Source organism: Haliotis rufescens, unplaced genomic scaffold (genome assembly GCF_023055435.1).
Source record: "Haliotis rufescens isolate VD_foot unplaced genomic scaffold, xgHalRufe1.0.p SCAF_10, whole genome shotgun sequence".
Lineage (NCBI taxonomy): Eukaryota > Metazoa > Mollusca > Gastropoda > Lepetellida > Haliotidae > Haliotis > Haliotis rufescens.
Genome location: NW_025963780.1, coordinates 34,404,556 through 34,427,498, shown reverse-complemented (window position 1 = coordinate 34,427,498; position 22,943 = coordinate 34,404,556). Strand labels below are relative to the sequence as shown.

At 39.9% G+C, this 22,943-nt stretch overlaps 1 protein-coding gene across 1 annotated transcript; it reads left to right on the top strand.

Moving 5' to 3' along the window:
- Positions 1-1,636: 1,636 nt before the first annotated feature.
- LOC124131002 (probable N-acetylgalactosaminyltransferase 9) lies at positions 1,637-22,452 on the top strand. Its single transcript, XM_046494064.2, has 11 exons — positions 1,637-2,046; positions 3,843-4,009; positions 5,697-5,874; positions 7,443-7,646; positions 11,693-11,810; positions 15,055-15,142; positions 16,315-16,412; positions 17,127-17,261; positions 19,034-19,141; positions 21,247-21,381; positions 21,903-22,452. The coding sequence occupies exons 1-11, from the start codon at positions 1,712-1,714 to the stop codon at positions 22,041-22,043; spliced, it is 1,707 nt and encodes a 568-aa protein (XP_046350020.1). The 5' UTR covers positions 1,637-1,711; the 3' UTR covers positions 22,044-22,452.
- Positions 22,453-22,943: the final 491 nt, after the last annotated feature.

Genomic DNA, 22,943 nt, shown 5'->3' with positions numbered 1-22,943 from the left:
TAAACGTACATGGCTGCCAAAATCTCATAAATCAGTTTACACAAGTTTGAGACGCCCCTCGCTTCAACCGAGTCGTTAAAACGCATGCTCGTATTGTGTCTAATTTGTTTCTAAATAAACACGTTCAAGTACACTCGACTTGGATTTGCTGTAGGAAAACAGAGCAAGTGAACAAACAGCTCGATTGTAGGCCTATTGTTCTGTTTCCGCATATGGGACACTGATTTCCTATGTCTAATAACCGTCACTGGGACACTGGCTATATGTATAAAAAACCGAGTCCTATAGATTTGGGTACGTGCCTCGTTTGTAAGGCTGTGTTTACACACCACTTCGTTAAATATCAGATGCCGTACGTCCCTTACGTCACGTTCTGTGTATCATTTGCCCGACAAACGCCTTATTTCCATACATCCGCGACCGCGACTTATTTCATACAAACTCAACGTTTTTAGCTGAGAGCTGAGTTTACAATCTGCTATATATGCATGATCAGCACTTTTTTTGGTTTGGACCCGTGGCACATTTTGACAGAGAGATATAATTCGTCTACAAATTCAGATCTCATACACATTAACGACCGTAAATCATGTTTCATTCTTCGCTTAACACAGCCACCTCAGCAAATAATGCCGATTTCGGCATCAATAAATGGCGTCACTGTATTTTCTATGCAGCAGGATTTTTCTTACTAATGTTGCATTTTGAGGAAAGAGGCTTGTGTGAGAGTTCCGTGGCTTGAAATACATGCATGATGCACGGCCTATTTCAAGTACGTGTCAACTTATTATACGGTAGACATTATCCCGATTTTCAATGACCGGCAACTATTCAAATAAGTGTAATCGTTCCTTGAAACTCACTTGCGGTTCCAGAGAAGGGGGTTACAAGGGGTGCGCACCTCACTTTTTTCAGACACCTTACATATAAACTGCGTCGTAGGTCAAGTTTTGTTTGTTTGTTGTTTAACGCCGCACTATTCCAGCTATATATGACGGCGGTCTGTAAATAATCGAGTCTCGACCAGACAATCCGGTGATTGATATCATGAGCATCGATCTACGCATTGGGATACGATGACATGCATCAACCAAGTCAGCAAGCCTGACCACCCGATCCCTCTGGTCAGCAAGCACGGGTTGCGCAGGACCTATTCTAACCCGGATCTTCACGGGTCGTGACTTCGTGACTAGAGTATTATGTGTGCGCCACCTTCTTCAAAATCCTGTATCCGCCTCTAAAAATTGATATTCTTATCTAAAAATCAGCTTACGTTTTTCAATTATTCTTATGCATTTTATAAATATAACAACATATCTAGCAACATTGCAATAAATATTTATTGAACATAAAGAAATGTTTTGTCATACTATGTCGCACCTGCTATGCAATATAATCTCATAACATTTTTCCCAGGCAATACGAAACACACAATTCGTTACATTGTTTGTATTATTCATGATAGAATGGCCGTGATTCAGCTGAACTACAAAATGCACAGTGTTGCTGAATCACAGCTGCCTGAGGAGGTCGTTATCAGTATTATCGATCTGCAAAAGACATTACACGTGGCATTTTCCAAGCGCCTGTCGTCTGCTACGAATATTTTAGAGTTATCGACCCTTGTCGTGACGTCATTGAGCATGGCGAACTTCTGAAAGTTTGTGACAGTTGTCCAAAACAAACTTATTATATTTCTATAACAGCAATAATGAGATTATTTTCACGTTACAAGAGGCTTAAGTTGAGGAGTATCGCTGTAATTGCAGTAGCGGCTATTGCATTATATTACATCTACAGCAACTGGTATGCGTTCACGAGTTGGGAGACGCCGGACGAATTATTCTCTCTTCGGAAAAAGCGATATGTGGAGTATCAGAACGGTGAACTTAAGCGGACTGGGCCGGGCGAATTAGGAGAAGGTGTTATGTTGGAAGGAGAAGAAAAAGCAAAAGCGGAAAAACTCATGACAAAAGAAGCGTTTAATATAGTTGCAAGCGATAAGATAGCCCTCGATAGGGGACTGAAGGATGTGAGAGACCCAGAGTAAGTAAACATTTAGCTCTACGATACTGCACCTACCGTATGCATTATAGTTTATGTCATTCCTAAACTGACATTTCACATGGTTGAATAACTTACACATTTTTTTATTAGATGTCATGTTGAAAGGACATGTTATAGCCAATGCATTGTTGACTGTCATACAACATCGATGTTTATGCACTACTGACTGACTGGCTTGTCTAGACAAGCATGCTGAAGACATAAACAAGTGCCCCTACTATCTTGGTCCAACAGGATCAATAACTGTACGCTGTCATTCCCCCACCAACGTTTGGGATGTAAATGATTGGAAACGTATGCTTTCCTGACACCCAAATTGATATTTCCTTATCTTAAGGTTTAACCTAAATATTAATTTTAAACTATCATGTAAATTAAAACATTTATGTTAAATAATGTAAATGAGGATTATTTAATTTATCATGGTAATGGATGTAAGAAATTATCCTTATTTAATAAAATGTATATTTTAACAAGAATATGCAGAAAAGTAGCAGGGTGTGGAGGAGGAGATAGGATACCAGCATCTAATCAAAGTTGAGAATTGACCAGGTTTCATATAATACTTGCCTGAAGTCAGGAATACTATTTCTATAATAACGGCAAGTGTTTATATATGTTTTCAAAATAATACAAAACCCATTGTCTTGGGTTTGCTTGCACCAGATTTCTTAACAGCCAACATACTAGGGCTGGGACGGGTAACTCGGGTACTCGGGTCGGGTGGGTCCTGAGTAGGACTCAGGTACCCACAGGACTACCCGGACCCGTGGTTAGTCACATGATATACTGTTTAATGACAAAGATTTTCGAAAACTCAATAACTTCACTACAAGTCACTAATGTTCCCATTTCTTTCTGACAATGCACCCATTCCTTCTGACTTTTATATGTTTGAATAAAGATAAAAGTTCATGCAGTAAACTTCAGTGTATGCATGACCAGATTTTGTTTTACACATGTATCTTAATACATTTTGCCAGGGCTACGGTCAAACTTTTCCAAATCGGACAGTTTGTAACTATCTCTAAATATCTACAATGGGTACCTGGGTAGGGTCGGGTAATAGGGTGGAGGGTACCCGGGTAGTAAATTTGGACTGGTCCCAGCCCTACAACATAGTGTCATAGGAATGTGTCATGCCTTATGAAATGCATTGTTCACTTTGTTATGAATACAGGACTCGATTTAGTTATATAAAACATGCACCAGTGCAACCTATTATTGTTAAATGAAACCTACTAGCTATGTCTGATGTACTAAGTGCATGCCCCCCCCCCCCCCCCCCCCCAAAAAAAAAAATAATCCATACTTGTTCACACACAAAATCAATCTCTTTGAACACACTCATTACCTCTCAAATGTTTTTCATATAATCACCCTGTTATGTGTAATTTGTAATACTTTCTTGGGCATGATGTCATCAAACTGTGGGTACTTCACAATCGTGCACATATTGCTATTATGTTTAACAGCAATGTGTCATTAATTTATGTGACACTCGCAGCAGACCAGCATGTTTCAACTTTCAAATTCATGGGACCAGGGTGTGACCTGATTTGTCTGGTGCAACAAGGTTTTCATGTCAACATGCACCTTGTGCAAGTTAAATCAAGTTCCTTAAATCAAGCCCTGGAATAATCTCTATGATCATTAGAGGAAAGATATCTAAAAATTGACTGGGTCCATATATTGACTGGATTTTGAAGGACATTTAATCAAACAGAATATTACCATGTTTACATATTCTTATTTTCTTCCTCAACTTTTGACAGATGTAGGACATTAACACATCCAAAGGTACTACCTACTGCCAGTGTTGTGATCATATTCCACAATGAGGCCTGGTCACCCTTAATACGCACTGTCCACAGTGTTGTGAACAGGTCGCCACCAGAGTACCTCCACGAAGTGATTCTCCTCGACGACTTCAGTGACAGGGGTGAGTGAGTGTGAAGTCCCCGTTACACTATCAGAAACTTTGATAAAAAAAACTTGGTCAAAGAAAACGTGACTAGCTTTCTTGATCAAAGTTTGGCTGTTTACACTCGTCAAAGTTGTGGTAGGCATTGGTGTTGGCAAAGGACTATATGGGATTGGCTGCTGAGATGGCACCAGCTTAGTGCCTACAATAGAGGACAGAGTTGGACAGAGATGATTCCAGTGCCTATATCAACGATCTAAGAATGAACAGGGAAACATTCATGTTTCTTTTCTGAAAAGGCGAGTGTGTACATACAAGGACACAAGAGAGGGTTTTAATTTTGAGATGTTTTTTATCAAAGTTTTTGATAGTGTAACAGGGACTTTAGTGCCAGTGGCAGGAAAATAATGAAAAGTTAATTATTTTTTCGAAACTTGGGATTTGCTAAAGTTTCTTGTTTTGTGAAATTCAGCAATATTTTACCTGTTTACAAGGATGCTGTGATGCTCTAGAATGAACACTGCAGTGTATATCTAATTGGCTGTAATGGTAGGTTTCTCAACACTTGAACATCTACAGCCTAGGCCTCATTCCACAGTGATCTTAACTCGAAGATGATTGGATGAGGAACTCCCTTATAACGTTGACTGTGTGAATCTTGTATCTCAGGGCTCTGTTCCACAAAGCATTCTTAGCGCTAAGATAATTGTAACTCCCACTGTTTAACATGACTTGTAATAGTCGAAGCACTAAGATAATCATAACTCCCTCACTTTAACATGACTTACGATCATCGAAGCTCTAAGATAATCATAACTCCCACACTTTAACATGACTTACGATCATCGAAGCTCTAAGATAATCATAACTCACACACTTTAACATGACTTACGATCATCGAAGCTCTAAGATAATCATAACTCACACACTTTAACATGACTTACGATCATCGAAGCTCTAAGATAATCATAACTCACACACTTTAACATGACTTACGATCATCGAAGCTCTAAGATAATCATAACTCACACACTTTAACATGACTTACGATCATCAAAGCTCTAAGATAATCATAACTCACACACTTTAACATGACTTACGATAGTGGAAGCTCCAAGATAATCATAACTCCCTCATTTTAACATGACTTACGATCATCGAAGCTCTAAGATAATCATAACTCACACACTTTAACATGACTTACGATCATCGAAGCTCTAAGATAATCATAACTCACACACTTTAACATGACTTACGATCATCGAAGCTCTAAGATAATCATAACTCACACACTTTAACATGACTTACGATCATCAAAGCTCTAAGATAATCATAACTCACACACTTTAACATGACTTACGATAGTGGAAGCTCCAAGATAATCATAACTCCCTCATTTTAACATGACTTACGATCATCGAAGCTCTAAGATAATCATAACTCACACACTTTAACATGACATACAATAGTCGAAGCGCTCAGATAATCATAACTCCCTCATTTTAACATGACTTACGATAGTGGAAGCGCTAAGATAATCATAACTCCCTCACTTTAACATGATTTATGATAGGGGAAGCGCTAAGATAATCATAACTCCAATGCTTTAAAATTGCTAAAGATAATTGTAGGGCTAAGATTGCTTTGTGGAACGAGGTCTTGGACATTTCGTATTTGCAAGACCCCTCCGCTGTTTTGTTGTCAGCCGGTCTGGGCCAGGAGCTAGTGGACTTTGTCTCCAAGACGTGGCCTGACGGTGTGGTTCGGATTGTCCGCACCAAGGAGCGAAGTGGACTGATTCGGGCCAGGATTGCAGGGGCTAAGGCTGCAACTGGTGACGTGCTCATTTTCCTTGATTCCCATTGCGAGGCCAGTCCTGGATGGTAAGTGCATTTGCAGTGGTCAAAATTTAGAAAGAAAGTAAACATGGTAAAAGGGTTCTTGTCACTACTATAACAAGGATTGGTTTGGTAAGGCTTGACTATTTATATGTCATTATGCTTGGTCACATGGCAAGGACCGCCTCCATGGTCTGGTGGTAGAGCGTCTGCCCGGAGAGCAGAAGGTCCGGGGTTCGATCCCCAGCCGCATCATACCAAAAGACGTTAAAGGATGGTAATTGTTGTTCCCCTGTCTGGCGCTCAGCATTAAGGGGCTAAAACAAGGACTGGTCGGCTCGGAGTCAGTATACTGTGTCTGAGTCGGGTATTTATGTTAAACTGCGGCATGGTATCTCAGTGAGCTAGCACTATAAATCGGCATCAGTCCGGACTAGTACAAGCAGCCACACAAGCACATACATGTACATGCACGTCGCTATAAAAGTGCAATAATCTTGGACGCGACGTTAAACCCCATTTCACCTCACCTCACATGGCAAGCTGCTCATGTTATCAGTCACTGGTTTGTCTGGTCCAGACTCACTCATTTACCCTTTTTTAAGTTCATTCCCTTTGGGGAATACAATTATATACAGTGGAACTCCATTACCTTGAACCCAGCAGGACCATATTGTATCTTTGGACATTTGACATAACGGGGCACGAACATCCAAACAGATCAAGTAACTGTATCATAGATACATAGCCATAAGATTAAATACACAAGGAATTACGAAGAACACATCTCCTATATGCAGTGACAGATTGAAACATAATTCGACTGCAATGATTAACAATTGTGACAAATATGTACAGTGTATATGTACCTTAATAGGCATAGACATACTGTTTAGCCTGTTCACTTGACAAAACAACAAAGTGCAACATTCACCTCAAGCGAGGTTATCATATCACAGCTTGGTTGTGTGAGTAGCATCACACAGTTTTGATTCCTTAAATCTGACTTTGATTAGCACTGTTTGATGTAACCAGGAAGTGCTGCAATGTATTTACTCATGTCTTACTCACAATGTTATATTTGTCAATAAAGGTCACCATTACAATAACAGCAATGTTAGATGTGTCGGGAAAGGTACTAGATATTCTTGCACTCCTGAAAACTGTTAATGTGGCAAATGCCAACTTAGAGATAAATGAGCCAATATTCAAAAGTAAAGTCCAAGTCCCGGGTTTGAGATCGCCCTATATATTTTCATCTTTAATTAAAGATTAGCCATCGGCTTTTTATTTATTTATATTGTGAGGCAGTTGGGAGCAGAGAAAAAGTTCGAGATATCAGTGCATTCGAGATAACAGGGTTCAAGATAACAGGGTTCGACTGTGTACATAATCTCAAGCTTTCAACCTCCCGGCTTTAATTAGGCACACTCTTTCACTTTAGCACTATATTATTCAAGATGCTTGTTAGCCCATTAAAATATTTACATTCAGCCTGATAATGCACCCACCCACTCACTCACTCACTCACTCACTCACTCACCCACCCACCCACCCACCCACTCACTCACTCACTCACTCACTCACTCACTCACTCACTATTTCTGATGCAGGCTGGAGCCGTTGTTGGCCCGCATCAAGGAGGACCGCACTGCCGTGTTGTGTCCAGAGATCGACAGCATTGATAAGGACACTCTTCAGTACGGGAGCACAGGAAGCTTCTCAGTGGGGGGGTTCTGGTGGAGTCTGCACTTCTCCTGGAGACCCATCCCCCAGAGGGAGCGGGAACGCAGGAAATCTAACGTCGACCCCATAAGGTAGGTATTTTTTGTTGTAATTATATTTTTATTTGTGAAATCCTGTTACCATGGTTACAGATAGGAGCTTCTGCCCAGTGTGCCATTGTACAAAACAACCTTATCACTACGACTGTCGTAAGTCTATTTTTAGGTATGGGAGTTACGATCACCTTATCGCTAGGATCGCTTTGTACAACTACACCCTGGAAAGTTAGAAATTCCTCCCAATGAAAATTGAGAGATGGTGTTAGCGTTGGGCGTGTCAACGTGCGTGATTCCTATGCATCCTTTCGAGTTGAGTTGATTGGTTCAACTGTGTCATATGGCCCTGTGACGCAGGGGTAGCATTATGCAGATGGCTGTTTCAATGAATGCTCGTTCCACCCGTGACGAACAGGTCTGGTTGTTGATGAAATATAGTGATAGCTAAATAGACAGATTTTTTATTGATGCACTGATTGTCTTTAAATGTAATATACAGCTATGTAAGACTGTTTAATAATCTCATACCAACTTTGACTGGAGTAGGTCCGATAGTTTTTCAGATATTGTAGTAAATGTCGGTACCTTAAATTACCTACCAGACTATACATGACACTAGGTTTTTCAGTAGACTAACCTCATTTGCAGACAGATACTCTCACCTGTACATGACCATGGTAATGATCCACTGAAATTCAGAACATGTTAGGCCTTGACATCCTGTACGTTGAATGCAAGGTAACCTGCACTGAGAAGGGAAGGGTATGCATTACGGTGTTGAATTACTGTCATGACTATAGGGCCAGGCTTTTTATTTTGTTTACAGATTTATGACCCCAAATCACAGGTCGGTAGGTCGAAAAAATACCAAAATTCATTTTCTAATTTCAATTATATATTATGTTTCCCCCAAAATGTGAATTAGGTAGGAAAAATATAAAAGTAGGTGTGGGATTATAATTACAGTATTAGATCATTATATTAGTTGGATTTTGTAACATTTTACTTATATATTACTGTGCATGTTATATCATGTTATATGGCATCGGCAGAATGAAAAAAGCTCTGCATTTTATGTTTATTTGTTTTTTGTTCACATTTAAATTTTTGGGAGTTCAGTTCGTAAACTATTTTTTAAGAAAAGGTCTGGCCTGGCTATAGTTATTTCCATCCAACTAGCACCCTAACAGGTGTTAGTGTAGAATGGTGATTTAAGATTTGAGATAGGTATGGTGTGACAGTACTGCGACTTCATCCACACATCTGAAGCCAAAGTCTACATGGTCGAGTAAAATTCTGTTTGGGTCTGTAAACTCAAGGGCGGTGGGGTAGCCTTGTGGTTAAAGCATTCGCTCGCCACGCCGAAGACCCGGGTTCGATTCCTCTCATGGGTACAATGTGTGAAGCCCATTTCTGGTGTCCCCAGCCGTGATATTGCTGGAATATTGCTAAAAGCAGCATAAAACCACACTCACTCACTCACCCACTGTAAACTTGACCCGTGAAGATACGGGTTAGAATAGGTCTTCAGCAACCCAGGCTTGCCGTAAAAAGCGACTATGCTTGTCGTAAGAGGCGACTAACGGGATCGGGTGGTCAGGCTTGCATACTTGGTTGATGCATGTCATCGATCCCAATTGTGCGGAACGATGCTCATGATATTAATCACTGGATTGTCTGGTCCAGACTCGATTATTTACAGACCACTGTCATATAGCTGGAATATTGCTGAGTAATAACAACAAACAAAAAAACAAAAACACTGTAAACTCAGTTTGTAAGAGACCATGATCTGCTGAAAATGTTGTTGAGAGCCAAGTAGTGTCAAAAGAGTTGTTTTCACAGATTGCGTCACAATGTTAAACACATAACACACCTGTTTCTTTCATTGTTTATTTAACTGATACATTATGTAGTCTGAAGCACTGATGTATGTAGCAGCTGTGCTATGATATGGTTTCATTTGCTATTAAATAGGAAAATCAATGAGAACATGTGACATATCAATAGGAACGTGTTGGGTGTGTATAGATCAATACCTTTAGCGTCCTCTGCTTTTATTGTGGTTATTGTGAACCGTATAAACTTGATTAGCCTTGTCAAATGTATCTTGTATTAGTGTCATGTTTATTGTCATTTGTCATGTTAACCTGTTATCAGGGATTTATCCCACCCTGCTCAGAAGCTGATATTCAGCCCAAGGTCATCTTCCCGAGACATGGAGTTAGCTGACTTTATAAGTCCAGTTTCCACCCTTGCCGAACTAGGCTGGAATTCCTTGGCTCGATTGTAGAGCCACCTGTGGCTACTACGAGTTATGTCCCTTCTAAGCCTCCCCTTGGACCAATCAGATCCCACCTCTTGTATCACTTGCATTTGCTACAAACCAAATGGCAGCGCTCAGTCAAAATGATCTAATCGATAATCAAGATCTATATTGTGATAAAACGGGTCTTATATAGCGAAGTGCACCAAATCACATAAGCACATTGATTAAAAATAGGAAAAGATCTGGAAAATATCTGTTGACAACGATTTGGCGGTGCACCTGCTTTGCAAATCCTGTAATCGACCGAAATCTGCACAACAGTTTACAAACTGGATTTTGATTTCGTTGCAAGATTTTGATAGACTCCTTAGTCCAGCCAAAATGTAACTCCATAATACCAGCCTAGTTCGGCATGGGTTGAAACTGGACTTTTATAGTCAGTTAACTCTCTTGCCTCTGGAAGATGGGCCAAGGTATGAAGCAAAAATTTCTAAATTAGAATGAAAAATTTGTTATTATGGTAATAATATAAATTGTATCAGTATCATTCAGGTAAATGTGGTTTTATTTGACTCTCATTAGGTTTTATACTACTTGCCTCCATAAAACCCAACGAGGGATGCATAAGACCACATGTACCCTGAGTGATACTGCTACAATGAATTAATCTTACCGACATGCTAACTTAGGCTGTCACATGACTTTCACTGACTCGGAAAAAGCATGCAGGGTAGAAGGGATTTGCCGATATTCTCCCACTCAGGAATCCATATGCAGCCTATCTTCTTCATGGTGGGATTTAAGGGATTTATTCTCCCGCTCAGAATTTTTTTCCCTCCCAGGTGGGATACATGTTGTTTTATCAAGATCAGTTGAACCAATCAGATCTCATCATTCTGACATGGAAGTTTGATAACTAATGTTATTTGCAGAGGTGACTTGCATTTCAATGACAACAGAACCAATAAACAAGAAGCTCAGATGTTTAATTTTAACATTTTTTACATTGAATGACATGTTGGATTACCCCCTGAATTTACCAAAATAAGAATTTTAGAAAATCCAAAATTTTGAACAAAATGACCTTTTTTCCCAATTTGTCTGTGAAGGGCACCAAGTTTGGAATCCTAGATAAATCCCTGGTTGTATGGGATTCTGAATATATGTACTACTTAACTATCTGTGTGTCAATGATTGTTACCCTCAAGTGGAAGATTTTCAGCATCTGTGGTTAGCATATTTCATGTGTGTGACCATGGTAACCTGTGAAATTACAAGTATTATTTAATCAAACAAATTTGCAAATCAGCTGACCTTCCTTGTTGATGTGAAACTGCTACAAATAGAACTTGACATTACAATCAGATGAGATTATTCTTACTCAGCAGGACCATAAAGGGTGTTTGGGTAGCCTAATGGTTGAAGCATTTGCTCACCACGCTGAAGACCTGGGTTCGTTTCCCCACATGGGTATAATGTGTGAAGCCCATTTCTGGTGTCCCCTGCCGTGATATTGCTGGAATATTGCTAAAAGCGGCGTAAAACCATACTCAATCTTTGTGTGTTGTTAACTGTTATATATCCTCTGAAACTTCAAGGTCACCATTAATGTTTTTACATTCCCAGTAGGCTTATATCATGTATATCATACCTTGTCCTTTATTGGGTGGCATTTTAATATGTTCTTTTTTATCAAGTTTCGTTCCATTCAGGAGATGGGTGTGAAAATACATTGATTAATCATTATCATGGCAATAGATTGTAAGTATGTTATGTAATACAATGATTGACTTCCTTATTGTCTCCCCTGTAGGTCTCCAACAATGGCAGGAGGATTGTTTGCTGCTGACAGAAAGTACTTTTTTGAAATTGGATCATATGACCCTGGAATGGAGGTTTGGGGAGGAGAAAATTTGGAAATATCATTTAGAGTGAGTATTTCCTTGTTTGGCACTAACCCGAATTTGTATGTAGTCCTAAGAACAAGCACCCTTGACTATCCAGTGCAGTTTATCTCCATTCTATTGATAAATAGTCTGGTTCCATGAACTAAAATAGATTCTTTTTGCACCCCATAATAATTGCTCACTGCTAAAAATAACCATCCAATCAAAATACTGTAATAAGCAAGAGAAATTCTGTGCAAAGTTACAGATTGGATGGATGGAGGTGGTGATGTCATTTATGAGACACAAGGGCACTAACCCGAATTTGTTTGTAGTCCTAAGAACAAGACCCTTGACTACCTATGGTATTATGTAAATTATAGAATGGAGATATTATACTCTGGATAAATGAGGATTAAGGACAAGCAGATAGAGTGAGTGAGTGAGTTGGGTTTAACGCCGCTTTAACATTATTCCAGTTATATCGCGGCGTGTCAGCTTAATGTGGGAGGAAAGCCCGAAGTGATGCAGGTCTCAGAAGTTTACCACTTCGGTGAAACCCACGAGCACGGGTATGGTGCTGACAAACCTAGAAACATAATTGGGGCGAACCGGGATTCGAACCCACAATCATAGGTTTCTTGCGTGCCCAAGGGATACAACTCTGCACAGCGAATCGCGGCGCCTTAGACGACTGGGCAACCCGTGCCCCCTCAAGCAGATAGAGAAATCTACTGGTCTTTTTGGATCTCTAGTGGTCCTGACCACAATGATTTAATAATGATAGTTCTTATGCTTATATAAGAAAAATATGAGAACCTTTGATATGCACACAAGTCCGCTAGCTCAAGGCTAATTAATTGTGGTGAGGGCAAGTAAAATTCCAATGATGGTCCTCATAGACTGGTAGCATTTGAGAGCTATAATTCTGAACCTGTTCTCAATGTTTCACTTTTGCTACAAATTGGAACTGACAGATAGTGTGAAGGTAGTTCACATTACTGCCTTCTTCTAGCAGGACTAGCTAGACTGTTTTCAATCTGGGATAAGTCTTGGCAGTCAGAGAGCTGCGAGCGGCTACATGTAGCAGTTGTATTCTTTTATTAAATATGTAATATTTTAATATAATTATCATTATGTTGAGAGGAGAATTGTTTGTTTGGGTGTAACCCAGGAAAACTATTTCCTCAGATATATTTGTATTATCTGAGCGTCCGAAGAAAGCCAGATTTCAAAGACATCCAACGGGAGCTTTCCGACTATTACAACTTAACTAAATATGCAGCAACTTTGAAATCGAATGTTAACATGTTTAATAAGTTTTGGTCAAGCTGTCATTTACTATTTTAGAAAATGTAGTGACAAGTCTAATATGTATGCGCAACTTATGTAAAATGCAACAAAAATAATAAATTATAAAAAAATATAAAAAAACAAAACATGTAGCAGTGTGTACATTCATTACCAGCACTAGCTAACAGGAAAAAAATGCACATGTAGTACTATTGACCTAGTTTGAGATGAATACACTGCTAAATATAACCACTCATATTCACATGTCGACCCTTAACCGCATTGTAACCAGGTGATCCAAACTCAACGATGCAAAATAGATATTTCTTGTTAAGCGCACTTTGCAAATTGTTGTCATTACTGTAAGTAATGTTTATTATTGCTGGAATGGCTTGTTTTCATTTTATAAGTATTAGAACACATGCAGCCCTCTTCTTTAATTGTGATATTTCATTTTATTTCAAGTGGCAAGGACTACAGTTTGTCCATGTTGTGTACAAGCAGCCTGAGTATGGCTGGAATATTGCTGAGCAGCAAACTCTATGAATGAATTATTACCCTACCACGTTGCCAGAGCTGTTAAAATTCTGAATACTACAAAAAAATGTGTATTTCTGAGTGATTCTGATTCATTGTATAATGCAGGGGTCCGGAAAATTTAAAATCCCAATCGGACATTTGCATTTAGGCCACGCCCCCTTCAAATAGAGTATTTTAGTACGACTTTTCACACACATTACAAGTTTACGTATTCATAATATGATGAATTATGAATTGTTTCAATTTAAATTGTTTAATTCACCGGACAATTAATAACAAATAATATCATTTTAGATTTACATAGAAAACATACGTTTGTTTCTGTTATAATAACGATCTATTAACGTAGTGAACGGTCTAATTAATATTCATGAGTTATATTCATGAGTCTGCTCAAGTGTACGCGTTGTAACATTTGGATCGAGACTATTATCCCATATTTGGTTATCACGTGACCTCACGGGAAAAGTTGTTTTTTAAACTAAAGATTTTTTTAAAAACAAGACAGATAATTTAATCACAAATACTAAAATATCGTTGATAGCAATAGTTATTTGAATACTTTTTTCATCTGTACTTAATTATTGACCATAAAAAAATTGGATATCGATCGTCCGAGAAAGCAAAATGGCGGTCAATCAAGATTCAATATACGACTAGCTATTAAAAAAAATAAAATCTGCAAATCCTCATTGTATGTCAACCAAGTGAAAGCCGTTAGCCACGACTTACAAAATGATCGTCCAGACTTTGAGGGTTTGGCAGATCCGCTCGACTGATCTGCATCGGTCGACTGGCTGTCGTCACGCTTTCGCTTCTTGTCTGAGGTTACGTATCGTAGCATTGTGAGGATAATGAGGTACATGGATGATGCAAGGTATTAATGTACAGTTGTAAACACCTTTCACTCAAATTAACAAGATGTTCTCAGTAATTAATCCTCGATTAATCAGTGTCAACTCAGTTTATTGCCTATTACAGTGATTGACCGATTGGACTATCATGTAGGTACGATGTATTTACAGCAATCAAAACAAACAAAGCTTGTCAGTGTAGTTAATCTTCATTGTGTTGCAACTGCAGACAGAAACTGCTCAGTCCTAACTATTGATCATGTCCGGTCAAAATTTAAGAATGTCCGGACAATACTTTTTAAAATGTCCGGTAAGCAATATTTTAAAACGGACATTTGAGATTCCCAATCGGACATGTCCGGCGCATATGACGGTTTCCGGACCCCTGGTATAATGCATGGCATTTCTCTCTTGGACTTTCCTTCCAAGGAGGGGTGGTCGGGTAGCCTAGTGGTTAAAGCGTTCGCTCATCACACCGAAGACCTGGGTTCAATTCCCTACAGGAGAACAATAAAACGTAAAACCAAACTCATTCACTCTCTCCCTCCTGCCAGGGACCTCCCAATCGGCCCAGAGTCAGATGCATCCATTTTCTTTTCCAGATCTGGATGTGTGGTGGCAAACTAGAGTTTATTCCGTGTTCACGAGTGGGGCATATATTCCGGTCCAGCCATCCCTACACATTCCCTGGTAACTACTGTCATCATCACTCATTAATTATCTAGCTGTCTCACTGGCCAGTTGCTGTCTTGCAAGAACACATACAAGTCGGCTGGCCGGCCTGTGCGGGTATCAGGACATTATGTTTGATGTGACGTCATTGCCTGTCACGACACTATTGACCCAGTTCGTATATTGACAACAGGCACAAAGTACATCTTTGTAGGCAGGACGTACAAGAACCACTTCCACAAAATGATCAGAGCGCTACGACTGTTAGAGTATGTTAAAGTATGGGAGCTATGATCGTCTTAGAGGGGGCACGGGTTGCCCAGTCGTCTAAGGCGCTGCAATTCGCTGTGCAGAGTTACGTCCCTTGGGCACGCCAGAAACCTATGATTGTGGGTTCGAATCCTGGTTCGCCTTGATTATGTTTCTAGGTTTGTCAGCACCATACCCGTGCTCGTGGGTTTCACCAAAGTGGTATAAGTCAGAGACCCGCATCACTTCGGGCTTTCCTCCCACATTAAGCTGACACGCCGTGATATAACTGGAATACTGTTAAAAACGGCGTTAAACTCAACTCAGTCCCTCACTATGATCGTCTTAGCCCTACGACCGCTTTGTGAAACAGGCTCTGGATCGTACAAACTGCATCTTAACCTTACAAGATTACATTACATTCAGCTCATAGAATCCCATACATACCGCTACTGACACAGGTAATCATAATGACCCATTGATATGTCATGTGGAAAATATTACCTAAATCTGTACAGGAATGACACGCTTACTTATAAAACAAAGACGAAAAGACATCTAGCTTTGATATAGATTCATTTATTTCAGTAAAAATCTTAAATGAACCAAGTATTGTCCTACTCATCATGAACGCTGTTGAAATTGTTGAAAGCGTTGGGTTTCGCTAAAGTAGTAAATACAGTAAACTATGGTTATAACGAACTCAAAGGGACAAGTAATTTTTGTTCGTTATAACAGTAGTTCGTTATAAACATATACAGCATATGTACAGCAAATGGTCGGAACAAAAAAAATAAGTTTGTTATTTGCGTGTTCGTTATCAACGTAGTTTACTGTAGTTAAAACCCACATCACCCCAGACGTGTCATGATATAAAGGAAATACAACTCCAAGTGGCATTGAACTCAACTCACTCACTCACTCCGGCTTTTGTGTTACAGGCAACAAGGACACTCACGGCCTCAACTCCATGAGACTTGCCGAGGTATGGATGGATGGATACAAGCGCCTCTACTACACACACAGGAGAGAACTGCTGGTTAGTTTCAGTCAGCTGTTTGCCAAAACAGTCCTGACCAAATGTTATTGACTGATGAGCACTCCCAGTTCAGCTGTTATTAGTGGTTGTCGAATACACTCTGCTTGTTATCTCCCTTGGACGTTACTATCCATCAGCCATTGTATTTGTATTGCCTTGTTTGGTAACCGTTCAAGTGTAAAGCCTCCCCTGGATTGTGTCTCGATTTTAGGATAGGTTTGTTGACTGGCATTATTTGTCATAAGCTGGAATCATGGATTATGATCTTTGATTTATCATCCATTCTGTACTTGTAGGGTCGGTCGGGTAGCCTAGTGGTTAAGATGTTCTCTCGTCACGCGGAGGACCTGGGTTCAATTCCAGACATGGGTATTATGAGTGAAGCCCATTTCTGGTGTCCCCCGCCGTGATATTGCTGGAATATTGCTAAAAGCGGTGTAAAACAACACTCACTCACTCACTCTGTACTCGTAAGTTTCACTGAAGTAGTATACATCTAAGACTTGCATCAATTCAGGATTTCCTCCCTGGTTTAGGCTGATGGAACTGCAATACTGTTCAAAGCAGCTGCAAACATAAACCATGCTCACTCACATATTTGTCAGGAAGTTCCTGGGTTACTCATGCATATACTCAATGAAAATAATGTTCAAAGCAGTGCAAACAATTCACTCCATAACTCATCCCATCAATCTATGAAATGTTTCTTTCTAGGGCAAGGACCATGGCGACATCTCGGAGAGAAAGGCTTTGAGGGAGAAGCTCCAGTGTAAAAGTTTCAAGTGGTACCTGGACAATGTTTACCCTGAAAAGTTCATTCCTGACGAGAATGTGAAGGCTTGGGGAATGGTAGGTTTACAGTTTCATGTGTGTAACCATGGTAACCTGTGAAATTACCAGGATCATTAAATCTTTTCAATGAATTTGCAAATCAGTTGACCACCCTTGATAATGGGAAACTGCTACAAATAGAACTTGACAGTCAGATGAGATTATTGTTACTCAGCAGGACCATCCATTGCCACAAAGGGCGGTCGGGTAGCCTAGTGGTTAAAGCTTCGGTCATCATGCCGAAGACCCTGGTTCGATTCCGCACATGGGTACAATGTGTAATGCCCATTTCTGGTGTCCCCCACCATGATATTGCTGGAATATTGCTAAAAGCTTTGTAAAACCATATTCACTCACTCACTCATGCAATTGCCATAATGGTTTCAGTTTTTCTCAATCATTTCATTCGATGAGTGAACTTGGAAGTCAGTCACTGTAAGAAGGCATACATTTAAACATTGCAACTATAACTGTAAGTAGTTGAATGTGTTAGTTCAGCTGTAGCCTTGTCATACATTTCCTTATCAGACTGTGCCATGGACTACTCATATTTCGGACAGCCTTAAAAATGGAAGGTTCACCAGGATACCTGTGTGTTCAGAAAGGCCAACGATTGTAACAAGGTTTTCAGATGATAACTGTCACTTTAAAAAATGTGAACTGATTTGAATCAAAATCATCTGTTGAACATGTCACAAGTTTGATATTCAGCTAAAGTTGTTATGACAACACATACATCCATCCTGTGACATTCCTAGCAGTGTGAACGGGTCAGTGGTCTAGGTTGCATTATAACTTGAGTCTGCCACGATCAGCAAGTCATGAGTTTGATTCCCAGATCCACCTAGGTTATTATCCCCTGTGCTTTTTGGGGCGTATTAAAATGGACACTGTCCGTCTGTCGGTGCAAGATGTTGTTTCCGGAGCAGATCTTGAAAAAAGTACAATATTTTATCACCAAACTTGGCTAATAGATAGGTCTAGTGGTGAACTGGTGCCTTTTGATAGTTTGGGATTTAAAAAAATAATATTTTTGGAGTTTCAATTAAAAAATATATCTATATGTGTATAACAACAAGTATTTACCATTCAAAAGTGGGGGATATCAATGGTTTTGTCCTCTTGTTATCCTTGGTATGTGAAAAATACTTGCCTTCCTTAGATGTGCCAAAATCCTATGATGGTGGGATTGAATCCCAGAATTGCCTAGATTACAATCTAGGTTTGTCAGTACCGACTAATGCCCATGGGTTTTGACAAAGTGGTAAACTTCTAAAACCTGCCTTGGGCTTCTCTCCCACATCAAGCTGACGTGTTGTGATATATACTGGTATACGGAAATAGTGCTCACTTTTACACACCCTGAAAACATTTCGGTTTTGCATGTAGAAATACAGTCTTGCATGTATAAATAGTCTCTGAAGCACCTACCCGTGATAATTCCGGGTAGAACAGGTCTTCAGCAACCCATGCTTGCCGTGAAAGGGGACTATGCTTGTAACAAGATGCGATTAATGGGATCAGGTGGTCAGGCTCACTGACTTGGTTGATAAATGTCATCAATCCCAATTGCTTGGATTAATGCTCATTATGTCAATGACTTGATTGTCTGGTCCAGACTCGATTATTTACAGACCGCCGTCATATATCTGAAATATTGCTGAGTGCAGCGTTAAACAAACAAACAATCAAATCTAAAAGCACCTGGTTTTGAATTTCTTACTGCATTATGAGATAATGCATGGAGTGTTTCAAAGACATAGATATATATGCACCACTTCCTGTTTCAGGTGAGGAATCCGTCCAGCAATCTCTGCCTCGACACATTACAGAAAGACGAGAAGTCCTCCTTCGACATGGGACTATTCTCTTGTCAGAATGGTGTCAGTGCAAATCAAGTGAGTTCTTCTCAAAAAACATTATTAAATAGACCATTTTCCATTCTAGTCATATGTTTATCTGATTAGTCTGGTGAAAATGTGCTTGTCATTCAGTGATACATTAACGTGAGTCTGTTATGTGGATTACCTGTGGATCCTGAAGGACACTCCATCCTTGATCATCCAGTGTATTAGGTTAAAAAAAATAATAGTCTTTGTTCTCAAGCACTGCCCGCATCATCATTAAGCTTGCCACACGTTTCATTTTTATTTCCATTTTCAAAAAACATAAAAGAATCCTAATACTTAAAAACAATGCGGTTACTTCCCTTTACATGGGCACTGCTTTACTGCGCATCTCGTGTTATGGCCATGGTGGCAATAGGAGTTTCTATGCTTGTTTATGTAGGGAGGCTCTTTCCCAGGTTGATGGTACACAACTGTTTATTTGGTTACTTACTATAGCTACTTACTATAGCTTGAACAAGCCCCAAAACAAAAAAACACCGCCCGCCCGCACTTTATTTTCAAAAGTCCAGTCCAAAAGATGGTACACAAATGTTTATTTGGTTACTTGCTATAGCTTGAACAAGCCAAAAAACAAAAAAACACCACCCACCCGCACTTTATTTTTAAAAGTCCAGTCCAAAAGGTGGTACACAAATGTTTATTTGGTTACTTACTATAGCTTGAACAAGCCAAAAAACAAAAAAACACTGCCCGCATGCACTTTATTTTCAAAAGTCCAGAGAACCAGTTTTTTATATATATTTTTTTAGCCTTATATCTCTTTTATATCATGTAATTATAAATGAACGATGAGTGGGAGTTGTTCATCGTACAATAAAACACTGCAGGGAGAAGGAACCTTGAGGAGCAGTCCTGAGTGGTTTATTCTCCCTGCTGTGTTTTATTGAACGATAAACGACGACCACGAGTCTTTTATTTCTTATATGAGATATCAACATTATTTACAGCCTCTTTAAGGTTGATGATAAAATGTACAAGCTTTAAAATTATTTACCCGTATCTTAATAATGATGACTCCCTCAATAGAATCCAACCTCGGCAATGTAGGACAAGTCCATTTTATGTACAGGTGGATATTTCCTGCATATTCTCATAATCCTCACGTCGATTACCTGTACCTTTTCTTCCAATGCCTATTGTCATATCTCTCCTGCTTTTGGAAAGTGATCGTTCAGCCATCACGTATTTTCTGCATTGCTCAGCTCCAGAAATGACGTCATGATAGATGAAAATTTCATTGTTCTTCATTGTTCTTTGCGATTTATCACTTAGCTATCTTACATATCATGTTAAAACTACTGAAAAGAACTCACAATCTTTTCAGATGACTATAGCTAATCTGTAATGGCTGGTCAGCGATAGAAGAACTGTTTTAGTCTGCTAGTCCTAACAAATAGCAAACCCCTTAATAATGGCAAATTTCTACTCGTCCTTTTGACACCTTAACACTGTTGGGTAGTTTGGCACCTTGCTGGTGGGCCTTCCAATTGACATGGGGCAGTCGGGTAGCCTAGTGGTTAAAGTGTTCGCTCGTCACGCCGAAGACCCGGGTTCGATTCCCGACATGGGTACAATATGTGAAGCCCATTTCTGGTGACCCCTGCTGTGATATTGCTGGAATAATGCTAAAAGCGGCGTAAAACCATACTCACTCACTCACTCCAATTGACATGACAGATTAACTATAGTCATACGAAATAATTTCCTGACTCAGTCACTCACAGATAATAACTGGCTGCTCAATTCCAGAAGTATTCTTCAAATTCTGCATGAAAATCCGCAAGCTAAAGCATTTGTCACTAAAAAGAGTGAAATTATGCTATGTCTTATAGACAGTATTCAGAAATTATGAGCCACCTTTTGACTTAAAACGGGGCGGTCGGGTAGCCTAGTGGTTAAAGGGTTCGCTCGTCACGCCGAAGACCCGGGTTCGATTCCCGACATGGGTACAATGTGTGAAGCCCATTTCTGGTGTCCCCCGCCGTGATATTGCTGGAATATTGCTAAAAGCAGCGTAAAACCACACTCACTCACTCACTCACTCACTTTGACTTAAAACAAACCTCTATTTCCCCTTCCAATGCCTGCTTCAGATCCTGTCAATCAGCATGAAAGACGAGCTTCGCCGGGAGGAGGGCTGCTTGTTGTCCAGCGGCGTCGCGGGGCAGGCAGTCCGACTCACGGGATGTACCGGGAACCCTGAGACCCTGAAGTGGAAACACAATAAGGTAAATACGCACCTAACTGCCTGGAGCGCATGGGCTTCACTATATTAAATCGGGGCGATCGGGTAGCCTAGTGGTTAAAGCGTTCGCTCGTCACGCCGAAGACCCGGGTTCTATTCCCTACATGGGTACAATGTGTGAAGCCCATTTCTAGTGTCCCCCGCCATGATATTGCTGGAATATTGCTAAAAGCGGCGTAAAACCATAACTCACTCACTCACTCACTATATTAAATCATCTGGATTTTATAGTGTTTATTTCAGAAAACTAAATACTGAATACAGAACAGTTTACATGGTTTCATAAAACACAAGGCTCGTTGACTTGGTATCCCGAATGAATGATGTAAATCACTGGATTGTTGGGTCCAGATATGATATATTTATAGACAGCTGTCTAAAGGCTGAGTGCGGCATTAAACAACAAACAAACAATATTTACAGGTCACCTTGATATAAATGAAATATGACTGACTGTGACATGAAGCAATAATCACTCACTCATTCACTCACTCTGTTTTCCAGAAGGACGGGACAATCATCCACGTCAAGTCAGGCATGTGTCTAGACAAGGCCAAACTAAAAAATGACGACGCTGTCATTGTCAACGCTTGCAACGGAGACGATTCACAGAAATGGACATTTGAACATTACCTTGAAAAGTAACAACATGAAGATTACCATCCTCGCCATTTCTCATTAACTTATTGGAAGTTGTACTGAATGAAGTAAAGAGTGCTCCAGGCCTCCCCCCCCATGACAACCAGACCACTGGATGAACTGTTGTGATACTGCTGACAGTGGACTTCTTGCTGCACAATATGTTTTGTTGTGTGTCATCAAGTCTTCTGCCCATTTCTGGTGTCCCCCGCCTTGATATTGCTGGAATATTGCTAAAAGCGGCGTAAAACCATTCTCACTCACTCACTCACTCATAAAGTCTTTAAACACATCACCACTGTGCAGCTCAGAATTGGAACGTTTGTGACACTGTTTTATACAAATTACCAGCAATCATTTAATATCAACAGCAATACATTTACAGACCAGAAGAAATGTTCACCTTGCTATGTGAATCATGCAGACCTTTATGCCTGCTATGTGAGTCATGCAGACCTTTATGCCTGCTATGTGAATCATGCAGACCTTTATGCCTGCTATGTGAATCATGCAGACTTTTGAGCTGCTATGTGAATCATGCAGACCTTTAAGCTGCTGTGTAAATCATGCAGAACTTTATGCCTGCTATGTGAATCATGTAGACCTTTATGCCTGCTATGTGAATCATGCAGACCTTTATGCCTGCTGTGTGAATCATGCAGACCTTTAAGCTGCTGTGTGAATCATGCAGACCTTTAAGCTGCTGTGTGAATCATGCAGACCTTTAAGCTGCTGTGTGAATCATGCAGAACTTTATGCCTGCTATGTGAATCATGCAGACCTTTATGCCTGCTATGTGAATCATGCAGACCTTGACGCTTGCTATGTGAATCATGCAGACCTTTATGCCTGCTTTGTGAATCATGCAGACCTTTAAGCTGCTATGTGAATCGTGCAAACCTTTAA

Bases quoted from the DNA above. Each gene is read 5' to 3' on its own strand.
- LOC124131002 (XM_046494064.2), top strand. From the start codon at position 1,712: ATGAGATTATTTTCACGTTACAAGAGGCTTAAGTTGAGGAGTATCGCT. The intron at 2,047-3,842 runs GTAAGTAAACAT...AACTTTTGACAG, and splicing joins AAGGATGTGAGAGACCCAGA to ATGTAGGACATTAACACATC. The intron at 4,010-5,696 runs GTGAGTGAGTGT...TTTTGTTGTCAG, and splicing joins CGACGACTTCAGTGACAGGG to CCGGTCTGGGCCAGGAGCTA.